Source organism: Balaenoptera borealis (assembly GCF_965194805.1).
Source record: "Balaenoptera borealis genome assembly, chromosome: 15".
Taxonomy (NCBI): domain Eukaryota; kingdom Metazoa; phylum Chordata; class Mammalia; order Artiodactyla; family Balaenopteridae; genus Balaenoptera; species Balaenoptera borealis.
Genome location: NC_138871.1, coordinates 51500065 through 51513591, shown reverse-complemented (window position 1 = coordinate 51513591; position 13527 = coordinate 51500065). Strand labels below are relative to the sequence as shown.

Sequence of the window (13527 nt, the reverse complement as noted above, 5' to 3'; positions counted from 1 at the left end):
TATTCTGTTCCGAGGCAGTGAATTCCACCATTCTGTCTTCCCGGTCCCTTACCCTGTCTTCTGCCTCAGTTTTTCTGCTATTGATTCCTCTTAGTGTATTTTTCATTTCAGTTATTGCGTTGTTCATCTCTGTTTGTTTGTTTATTCTTTAATTTTTCGAGATCTTTGTTAAACATTTTGCATCTTTTTGATCTTTGCCTCCATTCTTTTCCTGAGGTGTTGGATCATCTTCACTATCATTATTCTGAATTCTTTTTCTGGAGGGTTGCCTGTCTCCACTTCCTTTAGTTGTTTTTCTGGGGTTTTATCTTGTTCCTTCATCTGGTACCTATCCCTCTGCCTTTTTATCTTGTCTGTGTTTCTGTCAATATGGTTTTTGTTCCATAGGCTGTAGGATTATAGTTCTTCTTGCTTCTGCTGCCTGCCCTCTGGTGGATGAGGCTATCTAAGAGGCTTGTGCAAGCTTCCTGATGGGAGGGACTGGTGGTGGGTAGAGCTGGGTGTTGCTCTGGTGGGCAGAGCTCAGTAAAACTTTAATTTGCTTGTCTGCTGATGGGTGGGGCTGGCTTCCCTCCCTGTTGGTTGTTTGGCCTGAGGCGACCCAACACTGGGGACTACCCGGGCTCTTTGGTGGGGCTAATGGCAGACTCTGGGAGGGCTCACGCCAAGGAGTCCTTCCCAAAACTTCTGCTGCCAGTGTCCTTGTCCCCATGGTGAGCCACAGCCACCCCCCACCTCTGCAGGAGACCCTCCAACACTAGCGGGTAGGTTTGGTTCTGTCTCCTATGGGGTCACTGCTCCTTCCCCTGCGTCCCGACAGACACACTACTTTGTGTGTGCCCTCCAAGTGTGGAGTCTCTGTTTCCCCCAGTCCTGTCGAAGTCCTGCAATCAAATACCGCTAGCCTTCAAAGTGTCATTATCTAGGAATTCCTCCTCCCGTTGTCGGACCCCCAGATTGGGAAGCCTGACGTGGGACCCAGAACCTTCACTCCAGTGGGTGGACTTGTGTGATCTAATTGTTCTCCAGTGTGTGAGTCACCCACCCAGCAGTTATGGGATTTGATTTTATTGTGATTGCGCCCCTCCTACCATCTCATTGTGGCTTCTCCTTTGTCTTTGGATGTGGGGTATCTTTTTTGGTGAGTTCCAGTGTCTTCCTGTCGATGATTATTCAGCAGTTAGTTGTGTTTCTGGTGTTCTTGCAAGAGGGACTGAGAGCACGTCCTTCTACTCCGCCATCTTGAAGCAATATCTAAGATATATTTTAACAGAGATGCCCCAGTTTTAGTGAATAGTGGCAGAAGGCTGGGCAGAGATGTAATTTGTAATCCTCCAGTTGAATGAGAAAAGATGTAGTAAGGGATGAGGAGATAGAAATAGCTTCTGTAACATAGGTGTTGCAAAAATTCAGGAGTTCCAGAATTAATATTTTCTTACCAACTTTTCCTGTCTTCCAGAGCAGTTCTTAGCATCTGCCAAGACTGTACCTACAAGGTTAGGAAATTTCTTAACTTACATTGTACGGAGTTTTAATACACTGTATAATGTTACATACTTGGTGGATCCTAAATAGATGATTCTGATATGAATGTTTTTCTGATTTATTTTCCCCTAGAGTTGAGGCACATCATAATTTTTCCTTTTATTTAAGTGGAATATTTTGGTTATTTTTTACCATTGTATAATAGAGGTTAGATTCCCCCCCGCAGGAGTTGGGGGCAGAAGATAAAATTAAAACTTATATATAGAAAATTGAGTAGTTTTTAGGTGGGGAAAAATAGAACTTTTTCTCTTTTACCTTTCTTTGAAGGTAAAACATGATATATAAAGTTTTTCGTTTTCTTTCAGCCCATGAGCTTCCTTCCTAGGGTACACGATTTTAGTAGGCCATTTATTTCTATTTCTTCATTAAAAACAAACAAAAAGCATAGCCCTTACCAGGATTTTTGGGAAGAATGGTGCTGGTTTTGATATGAAACCAGTGAAGAAGTATCTCTGCCTTTGAAATTCTTGGAAATACCTTTTCTCCTCATTAAAGAAATAATATACTTCTAAAGAGTAAAAGCAAACAAATTTATAAAGTAAAAAGTGATAGAGCCCTATAGGATTATAACCCAAAGATAACTGTTTTAACTGTATGATGTATATCCATTTAGACTTCTTTCATTAAAGAAAGTTACATTAATTTTCAGGGTAAAAGCAGAATCATTCTCTGTACTGTTTCCGTAATTTTTTTTTTAAACTTAGTAATATAGATGGACCGTTTTCAATGCCAGTTAAATATTGATTAGCCTTAGTGGATGTATCAAGTTTAAGTAACCAGTCTTTTGTTTATGGACATTTAAATTCTTGCTAGTGTTTTTCTAATATAGCATTCCAGTGATTACACTTGTAGATATGTCTTGGTGTATTTGTGTGATAATCAGGTAATCAGGATAAATTCCTAGAAGTAGAATTTCTAGGTCAAAGATTATGCATGTTTTCAATTTTGGTATATGTTACAAAATTGGCCTCTGAAAGGATTGTACCATATACACTCATAAGCAGTGGTCTGAGAGAACTGATTTTTATCACATCCTTACCAACATTGGCTATTATTAATCAATCTTTTAAATTTTTTCAGGTCTAGTAGGCAAAAACTTTTTTGTCTTTTCATTTAGTATTAAAAATGTAAAACCTTAAGGTTTAATTATTCCAAAATAAAAATTATACACTGTTGTTTTATCTGCTTTAAAATAACATTAGTGATCAACTTACAGACTAGAGGACTCCTATAAACAACTGTGGTTCTTATATTTGACATCTGGGTATCAGTGGCCCAGGCAAAGCTGTGTTGTGGGCAAGTTTTATGAGTCAGTGTTCATGTTATTTATGAAGTCTTACTGACTTCATTGCTAATAGCCATAGAACAGAATTCCTTTTATTTTTAATGAGACGATCTAAATCAAATATTAAAAAGCTGTTTTATTCAGAGAACTCAGCCCTAATGTTAAGTGCTACTATTGTCCTGTTGACCTTAATCAGATTTTTTTTAATCCTCTGTAAGATCAGGAAAAAAAGGTTCAAGTAAAGCCTTTCTCTAACTTTCTAATATGAAATTTTCATATCTAGGGCACCTCAAACTCCAGTGCAAACTTTACTTATCCTGGTTATCCTGTTCATGTACCAGCAGGTGTGACACTACAGACGGCATCTGGTAAGAGTATAGTTTTAAAATATTTTGTTTTTAGCTTTGGTACTGACTTCTGGGTATTAACTTTCATGATTTTAAATAAACTGTATACCACAAGTTATTGAAGTTATAGGAGCTTTTAATAAAACTTATTTAAAAGTAGTAATAAATGGTGGTTTTTATTGTTATGGAAGCAATCTACCACGAAATACACTAAGCCTGTCTACTAAGGCAGGTACTAAGCTTGTCCTATATTTCACTTCCAATTCTCATCCCAACATTGTGTAAGATGCTTTATATAGGTTTTCTCTAATTCAAGTCAGTTACCTGAATTCTGACACACATGTGTCCCGGCTAGCTTTAATCAAGAAAAACTAAAGATTAGATTTATCAACCTTTGCCTCCTTTCTTATTGGAGATTGTATAAGAATATTTGAAAAATTTGGAGATTAACCTCTGCTTTTCAAAGAACTGTTTCTTGATTTGAAAGAGAATCATACCTATTTTTGGGGTTGTTACAGAGTTTAAGCAAGCACCTGATTCAATGCTCAAAAAATAAATTTCTTCTTTCTTCTTGTTAGTATTATTTTAAAGGAAAGAGGGGGGAAATTTGATAACTTTTGAAATTATTAAACCCTTTTTGGGTAGCCTTGTCTTATAGTTGTTATATGGTATCTTATATCTTAACTATATGAAATACATTCTCCATGATGAGGTTTCTTAAAATCCCAATTTGGGTTGTTAACACTGTAATTTATTAAACAATGGGAGAGGTTCATGGAATAAATATTGGTGGCCTATATGTGTCTCAAAATGTGCCATATAAGCAATAATGGGAAAAGGCTAGAGTTAAAGCAAGATATATTTAATTTTTAAAAATAAGAGTAATACATATTTATTATAGAAAACACAAAAAATCTGAAAAATAAAAGAAAAACTCCTAGAGGTAACCACTATTAACATATTGATGTATTTCCTCCCAGCCTCCTGTGCATGAGATTTTTTTTTAGGAAATTTAAAGGAAATTAGGATTCTGTTTTACTTACAGTTTTGTTTTCTTCTTTTTAAGGTCACCTTTATAAAGTTAATGTACCAATTATGGTGACACAGACTTCTGGAAGAGCAAGTATTCTTCAGCATCCATTTCAGCAAGTATTTCAGCAGCTTGGGCAGCCTTCAATAATACAGACCAGTATTCCACAATTAAACCCATACTGTCTTGAAGCAACTACTGAAAAATCACAGAGAATGGAAACTGTGCTCCAACAACCTGTAGTTCTTCGTTCTGGGACAGTGGATAGGAAACATTTAGAAAATGCTACTGGTGATACTCTTACACATCCTGGAAATGAGCATAAAATCATGTCTGAAGCTTTATTGAGTCATCCGGAAAACTCTCAGTATATCAGCCTTTCAGGTGTTGTATTTCCTCCACAGGTCTCTCAAATGGATTCTGATGTGGAGCCAGTGCTCAGTGTTTCAGCTAGCCTGACTCAAAATCTGCATGGTGGGCCCCTGTCCACAGGCCCTCAGGGGGCTCAGCACCAGCACATGCCTGATGTTCAGCTTCGTGTTCTTAAAAATAGGATGTGTGGATGTGATTCTGTAAAGCAGCCAAGAAATACAGAGGAGCCCAGCAGCCTACCTGTCTCAGAGAAGGTAGTTCTATGTTCAATTTAGTGGAATTAGGAGATAAACAGTAACAAGTGATTAGATGTCCTGAGTGTTGTTTTTTTTTTAAACTGTAAGGTTACTCAACAGTATGTTTTGTTTTTTCCTTTAGAAGATTGTTTCTTTATTATTTTTAGTATAACTATCAGTTTTTAAAAGTATTCATGCTCAGCATTTCTAAACTTTTAGTTTCGATTAATGAATTAGAATATTTCTTTAAAGAAAATGCATTTGTTTTAAGGTAATTCATTTACCTCTCCCTTACATTGTGGGAATTGTTTTTTGTCTGCAGATAAAATTTAAGATTCAGAAATGCATCCTAGTAATTAAATGAGTGTTTTGAGGTAATTCATTGTCATACTTAATATACAAAAGAGGTTCAAAGTATTTTTTTTCTTGCTCTACCTGATTTTTCTAAATTCCCATATGGAAGTTTTCTCTACATGAGGAATTATCTTGCTAGTAGATACTTTGTTTCTCCGTTTGCTAAAATACTAGTTAACTTAATTTCTTTTGGAATTCAAACCACTAAAAAATAGCTCCTAATTAGCTTTCCATATTAAAACTAGGTTTACATTATTAATTTCCAAGGAATTCATAGTGATGGCATAAAGATTCATGGAGAATTTCACATGGTAAAATTAAAAAATCTTGCGTTATCTTTTTACAAATGTAAAATTATGTCTTACAGCTAACTCCATTTATACAATTTAGTGACATATGACAAATAAAGGTTTGTGTCTCTAGCTAATGCTTTAGCGGTCCTTTAGAACCGCTGCACAAATCTGTATCAATGTAGTAGTTAAGTGTCACCTTAACATTTTTCTAGATAGAAGGGGAAGGTATAGGGTACGGTGAAGGATAATGAACAAAGAATATGTCTATCAGAAACCATTTGACTTGTTTTAGAATATTTCAGATGTTTGATGAAGCCTGTTCAAAATCTTTTAGCAAGTCTGTTTTTGGTTTAGTTTGGTATAACGTATTAAGGTTAAAATGTTTTTTGAGTGTTTTTTCATTATATTTTTCACATAATATATAAAATTAAGAAATGGAGGATAAACTCATAATTATGAAACATTTGGTTTTGAGGGAAAATAACTGTAAAATAAGTGTTTGTTTTTATCACTAGTAATATAACTTTTAGAGGCATTTTTCTCCTGGACTGTGTATGAACTTTGAAGATTTCTGGTGTGATGATTCAGGATTTATTCTACTGTTACTTATTAGACGTCACATTGTACTTTGTTCTGATATGGGAAAGTAGATTAGTTAAGGGAGATTAAGGATTGTTTAGGGGGTAGTGGTTAAGAGCTTAAGCTTTTGGGGCTTCCCTGGTGGCGCAGTGGTTGAGAGTCTGCCTGCCGATGCAGGGGACATGGGTTCAAGCCCTGGTCTGGGAAGATCCCACATGCCACGGAGTAACTAAGCCCGTGAGCCACAATTGCTGAGCCTGCGCGTCTGGAGCCTGTGCTCCGCAACAAGAGGGGCCACGATAGTGAGAGGCCCACGCACCGCGATGTAGAGTGGCCCCCACTTGCCGCGACTGGAGAGAGCCCTCGCGCAGAAGCGAAGACCCAACACAGCCGTAAATAAATAAATAAATAAATAAAAATTAAAAAAAAAAAAAAAAGAGCTTAAGCTTTTAAGCCACAATAGGTTCAAATTCTAGATTTACCACTTACAAGCAAGCTAGGTAATGTTGCTCTCTGAAATTCAGTCATAAGTCTGTAAACTGGGCATAAAACCAAGCTCATAATTTTAAGAATTATCAGAGGTGTATATAGAGTTTTTAATAGCTTCTGTCACCATAATAAGCTTTAGATTAGTGCTATTATGCTTTATGGGCATGTGATATATTGGATAACTTTTCATATAACTTGTGTCTTGGTTTTAAAATCTATATTTAAACACAAACATCCAAACATTCAAAAGAATTTAATTTATAACATTTTAAAAAACTTACTGTAGGTTATCTTAAAATAGTGATCTGGTAAAGTTAATGCTGATTTAATTTTCAGAAAATTTTATAAATAGCTCTCTATAAATAGCTTTTCAGAAATTCTTATTGCTTAAAGCAAGTTACAATTAGCCCTACTTATTTACTTTTCCTGTGTAGACTGCCAGAGATCTTAAGTTTTTATGTAGGTTTAGCATTATTACTGTTTCATAAAATGTATTCCTGACAATTTTTGATGTGTTCCTATTTTAAACTGCATATTACTATGTTAAGTTTTTCCTCAGTGTAGGAATTTTGTTTGCTAATCTTATAATGCTATAGAAAATTAGAAACTCAGGTCTTCATTGGAACTCCAAAAAGTAGGAGTAGAAGGAGAGAAATGGGTATGGTGGTATATCTTCTCCAGCTCCTTTTTATTTCTTGCCGGCTCTCCCCACCATCTTCATTGCCCTCTCTCCCAAATATTATCATTTCTGCTACCTTCTCTTTTAATTATATACCTTTCTGGCTGCTTCCTCTTATCTCCTTTGTGAGCTCCTCTTTATCTGCCTTTCCTGTTTCCTAAGGTTCTATCCTCAGCCCATTTCTCTTCCTACTTCATGTTTTCCCTGAGCAATTTCATGCATTATCATGGTTTTTAACTATGACCTGCTTGTTGATGACTGCATTTTCAGCCCAGTTATTCCCTTGAGCTTCATTCTCGTGTCTGTTTCCTTTCTAGACAGCTCTCCCTGAATGTTATAATAAGTCGTTGTTTCCTCATCAGAGATACTGCATAGTACCACTGCCCACCTGGTCTCCCAAGCTAAGGACTGCAGTGACTTTTTGGCCCCCTTTCCCCCTTATCCTCCTTATATCATGTGCTTTTTTGGAATTATTTTTATTTATTTATTTTAGGCCACGCCATGTGGCATGTGGGATCCCAGTTCCCCAACAAGGGATCGAACCTGTGCCCCCTACACTGGGAGTGCAGAGTCTTAACCACTGGACTGCCAGGGAAGTCCTTTAAAAATTATTTTAAAAATTGTAAAAAAAAAAAAAAAATTTATAAAGTATATACAGTGGACCCTTGAACAGTGCAAGGGTTAGGGACACTGAGCTCCGTGCAGTCAAAAATCTGCGTCTAACTTTATAGTTAACCCTCTGTATCCGTGATTCCGCATCCACGGATTCAACCAATCACATACCTTGTAGTATGTATTTATTGAAAACAATCCACGTATAAGTGGACCTGCGCATTTCAAACCCATGTTGTTCAAGGGTCCTCTGTATAACATAAAATTTACCATTTTAACCATTTTTAGGTGTACAGTTCAGTGGCGTTAAGCATGTTCACATTATTGTGCAACCATCACTACTATCCATCTCTAGAACTTTCTAATCATCCCAAACTGAAATTCTGTACCCATTAAACAATAACTCCCCATTATCCCCTCCATTCAGCTCCTGGTAACTTCTACTTTCTGTTTCTATGAATTTGACTACTACTAGGTACCTCATGAATCGTATCATATAATATTTGTACTTTTGTGACTGGCTTATTTTGCTTAGCACGTTTTCAAGGGTCATTCATGTAGCATATATGGGAATTTCATTCCTTTTAAAGGCTGAATCATGTAATTTTTGACAACTTTTAAAACCAAATATTTCTGGAATCTGTTCCCTCTTCTCCATCCCCACTGCCATTGCCCTAATTGTCTCTCAGTTGGGATAATCTAGTTTCTAACTGATTTATTAGCCTGTAGCCTCTGCTGGTTCTTACTCTACTCTTTCCAGTCCATCCATCCTAGAGGTTAAAGGCTTCAGGGGTCAGAAATGTTTTGAATTCCTTCTCTATCCCTTAATAACTACGTGACTTGGGCAAGCTACTATTTCCTCATTTGTAAAATAAAGATAATAGTAGCTACCATAGAATTGTGATGGTGGGAGGATTATGTGAGATAATCAATGTGAAGTGCTCAGCAGCATACTGCCTAGCATATGGTAAGAGCTCAGTGAACATTAGCTATGATCTCTGCTCCTCACGGCTACCATAGATTTACTCAGCATGCAGCCTGCTTAACATGTCACTGACTGCCCAGTGGATAAAATATAAGCTTGTAAAAAAAAAATTAATAAACAGAAATCTCAATTAAATAGAGTTGGGTGACCTGAGGGGGGCGCTCTCATGCCCTGTGACAATAGCAGAGCCCAACTAGAAGACCCCGCTTCTATCCTGGCAACAACTTAGCCAATGAAGAGCTGTGGACTCTTTGTTTACGATAGCCCTCCCGACTTCCTTTTCTTCTCTATATAAGCTTTCTTCCTTCGAGGGGACTTGCATGCGGCTCTCCATGGTTGCACACCCCAAATTTCTGCTGATCCTGAATAAACCTGTCTTTGCCTGAGAAATATCTGGCAGTCTGTTTTTTTTTAGGTCAACATTCTTAATGTGGCATACGAGGACCTCCATGTTCTTTTTCGGCTGGAGTTTCTTATTTACTCTTCCTTTATTTCATGCCTACTACTTTATTGGTAACAACAGACTGTGAGCAATTATCTGTGTTAACCAGAAGAAAGGATGGCGGGAGAAAAGCCAGGCACAAAGCAGAAGGGATAACAAAAGCAAAGAGAGGCAGGAAACAACAAAGTTAATTCCTACTTACCCATTTATTACTTCCTCCAGAAATCTTACTTAATACCTTTCTATCTACCCTCTCCCCTTTCATTATTAGGTTGGATGTATCTCTTCTGTGTTATCATAGCACCTTACATATGTATCTGTCATAGTGTAGTTAAAAGATGCATTAAAATGTCCTGTGTGCATTGAGAGGTACATTTTATAAATCTTTGTATACCCAACACCTAAGAATACACACACACACACACACATATATATTCATGTGTACTAGAATATAAGCTTTAAAAGAAGAGGATCTATGACTAGTTTATTTGGCTCAACAGTTCTCAACTCTGGCTAAATATTAGAATTATTGGGGCATTAAAAAAATGTTCAGGTCTGCCCCAAGGGATATGGATCTAATTGGTCTGGAGTGGGGTCCACTCATTATTATTGGAGTTCTCTGAGGTGATTGTAATACATAGTTAAGATTAAGAACCACTGATCTAGCTCAATATCAATTTATAAATGAAAAATGGATGGAGTGAGGGGATTAGAGAATATATAACTTTAAGAGCTTTTATTTTTCTTCCAATCCATTCTGATACTCTAAAAGATAAAATATCATACCAATAGTTATTTGAATTCATGATTCAGTTAATTGAGCACATATTTTTTTGAGTCATTATATGCTACTTCTAAATGAGTATCTCTAAATCAGATTTTTAAACCAGGTATGTGACATTTTTATTTCTTTAGAGGAAAAAAGCCAATTTAACAAGATACTTTCTTTTCGTATTTGTCAAAATATGTTGAGGTATATTTCATCCCAAATAAGAGTAGAGTGGCATGGGATGCCCCTGTACATGCTTAGGTAATATATAATCATTATCGCCATTATGTTGTGGGAGATAGCTGGATTAAATTTCTGTTAAGAATTAAAGATGTACCCTGCCATTATGATTATAGACAACTGAATTTCACATAGTTTAGTTTGAAAATGTGAAAAGAAAGTATGTCATAGCTTAGGCTTCTCCTGTTTTATCTTTATTCCCACATATGCGTATGAGGTTGTGTCAGTCCTTACCAGCCATTAGAAAAATATGGTCCTTTCATTAGGGGAAAGCTTAAGTTGAAAAGGTTGGAAGCTGTATTTGGCAAATAAAGCTTTATCTTGAAGCGTCCTATGCATTTGCTCATTGTACTGCCCAGCCACAGAAGCTGTATGCAATTGAAAAGACCTTGGTGAAGCTGAGAATCTTGGAAATCATTGAGCTGGTTTGTTTAGAGCAGAGAAAGAAAACTAAAGCAGTGCTTCTGTCGGATGATGTCATCTGCACTAGAACTGTTGACATTTCTTCACGTTCAGCCAGAACTCATAGAAGAATCAGCAGTGACTTTTCTTTAACATTCAGCAGGATAAAAATACTAGTACTTCTCAGGGCAGCCAACATCTGATTTTAATCATATTTGCACATTGGCACAATAAAAAATTCCTATGTTGTGAGACGTTTTTTTGAAACTGGAAACTGACATCTTTGTAATAATGAAGTTTTTATAGATTAACAGAATTTGGTACTCTCTATACTGATGGAGCCCCTGAGATGCTTGGCAACACATGGTTTTGCTGCTTCAGTGGAGAGAGCATTTCAATGTCTATTTCAGCACATGGCATACCTTAGTGCTGAGACCCAGCCAATAATTCTAAAAGAAGTTTTGTCGTCTGCCGTGACAGTCAAATGCATTAGAATTTAATTGAATTATTAAATTTTCCAATTTAATGATTTAAATTGATTTAATGATTTCCAATTTAATTTCCAATCATCTTTTCCAAGACATTTGTCAAAAAGTGTGGGGAAAATGTTATATTCTTCTTTATGCAAATTTTTTATGGCGTTTCAAAGGACAGTACTTGAAGCCCTTGATTGATCCTTGGGGAGACATTAACTATTTTTGAGAGACAGTGGAAACCTCCTAATAACAATTTGACTTGGAGGAGTTCCTTGATCTATGTAGTGGATGTTTGCCATATGAAAGGCTTAAATCTTTCTATTCATGGGCCTGCGGTATCAATTACGGATGTTGCTGCAAAACTGCCTGCTATTTTGGTTAAACTACCACCTTGGAAAAGGAGATTGGAGTCAGACAATCATATGAACTTTCTCATGCTTGGTGGAAGTGCTTCTGAAGAAAGAAGTTGAGAATGACGAAACTCTTTTGCAGTTATTGATATTAAATTTGGATTTGTAATCTTACTCCTTTCCCAGAATAAAGAGGACCTCACTGATATAAGTAAAATAAGATGATGCTACGTGAAGTCAATTACAAGAGTCCTGGAATCTTTAATATTCCTTAATAAGCTCATACTAATCTGGTAAAGTGCCATGGGAGCGCTGATTCATTTTGTAACAAAAGACCTTGCAGTTTAAGGTTTTCAGTACTTGTTGCTATTAACATGAAAAGCCAATTCCAACATGTGATTTAGGCCCAGGACTAACCTTACCATAATTTACTTTTCACACAATCAGATTTATTGGGGTAGTATCTACATACAATAAAGTTCACCTTTATTTAGGTATACAGTTTTTAGATGTACATATGAATTTTGACAAAACACTTGGAGTTATATAACCAGTATCACAGTTGAGATACAGAACGTTTCCATCACCCCAAAGAGGTCCCTCAGGCCCCTGTGTAGCCAATACCCTCCCTCCACATCTGGTCCCTGGCACTCACTGATCTGTTTTCTTTTGGTATAGGCTTGGCTTTTTCAGAATGTCAAACAAATGGAATCATGCAATATGTAACTTTAACATGATGTATTTGCAATTCATTCATGTTTTTGCATATATTAGTATGTTCCATTGTGCCACAGTTTGTTTAGCCATTCACCATTTGGACATTTGGATGTTTCCAGTTTGGGCATTTGTGAATGAATCCCCTAAAAACATTCATGTGTGGGTTTGTGGGTTTCCTCCCTTCCTTTCTCTCTCCCTCCCTCCCTTCCTTCCTTTTTGGTGTGGACTTAGGTTTTCTTTACTTTTGAGTAAATACCTAGGAGTGGGATTTCTAGGTCATGTGATACCTGTATGCTTATAAGAAACTGCCAAACTCATTTCCAAAGTGGCTGCATTCCCACCAGCAATGTGTGGTGGAATGCAAATTTCTGCTACCAATGGGTAAGAGTTGTAGTTGCTTCATGTCCTTGGTATTTAACGCTCTCTTTAGGAGAGGAGAAGTTTGTGATTTTGATGAAGTCAAATTTATTCTTTTTTCCTTTTGATTTCTGCTAATGTGTCTTATCTAACCAAAGGTTGTGAAGATCATCGAATGCTTCTAAAAATTTTATGGATTTTACGTTTAGGACTGTGATCCGTTTTTGAGTTAATTTTTGTGTATAGTGCAAGGTTAGGGTTTAGGTTCTTTTTTTTTGCATATGGTTGTTCAGTTGTTTTAGCATTATTTGTTAAAAAGACTACCCTGTCTCCATTGAGTTGCCTAAATCACATTGAGTGTTTAAAGCACGTTCACCTTTAATGAAAATCAGTTATCATATGTGTGTTGGTTTATTTCTGGACTTCCACTCTGTTTCATTAATTCATGTGTCTTATGTTTTCACTAGCACCACACTGTCTTGATTATGTCAGCTTTGTAGTAAGTCTGGACATCAGAGAGTATGAGTTTCTTAACTTTATTCTTTTTCAAAGTTATTTTGGTTATTCTAATTCTTTGCTTTTCCATATAAATGTTAGAATGAGCTTGTCATTTTTTACAAAAAAAGCTTCTGGGATTCTGATATGGGTTTTGTTGGATCTATAGATCAACAAGGGGAGAATTGACATCTTCACAATGAGTGTTCCAATTTATTGCTACATTTTTTATTTAGGTCTTTGACTTTTATTAAAGTTTTATAGTTCTCAACATACATATATTGCACATATTCTATTTTTATCTAAGTGTTTCATGGTTTTGGGTGCTGTCATAAATAATAATACACATCATAAAGCACAACGTTATTTATATTTTAAGCTTCATTTGCATTAATTTAAAAAATATTTTCAAAGATAGGATTACTGAGGAAAAAAACTAAAAATTTCCGTGGTTCTTCAAGTACATTGCCACA

General features: G+C 36.3%; 1 protein-coding gene across 1 annotated transcript in view; it reads left to right on the top strand.

Moving 5' to 3' along the window:
- The window catches only part of GTF2A1L (general transcription factor IIA subunit 1 like), a 71868-nt gene that overhangs the window by 42956 nt on the left and 15385 nt on the right, over positions 1-13527 (top strand). The window contains exons 7-8 of the mRNA XM_082358253.1: positions 3114-3198; positions 4244-4833. Coding sequence (XP_082214379.1) covers positions 3114-3198; positions 4244-4833 — 675 coding nt within the window. The remainder of the gene's footprint in view (positions 1-3113; positions 3199-4243; positions 4834-13527) is intronic.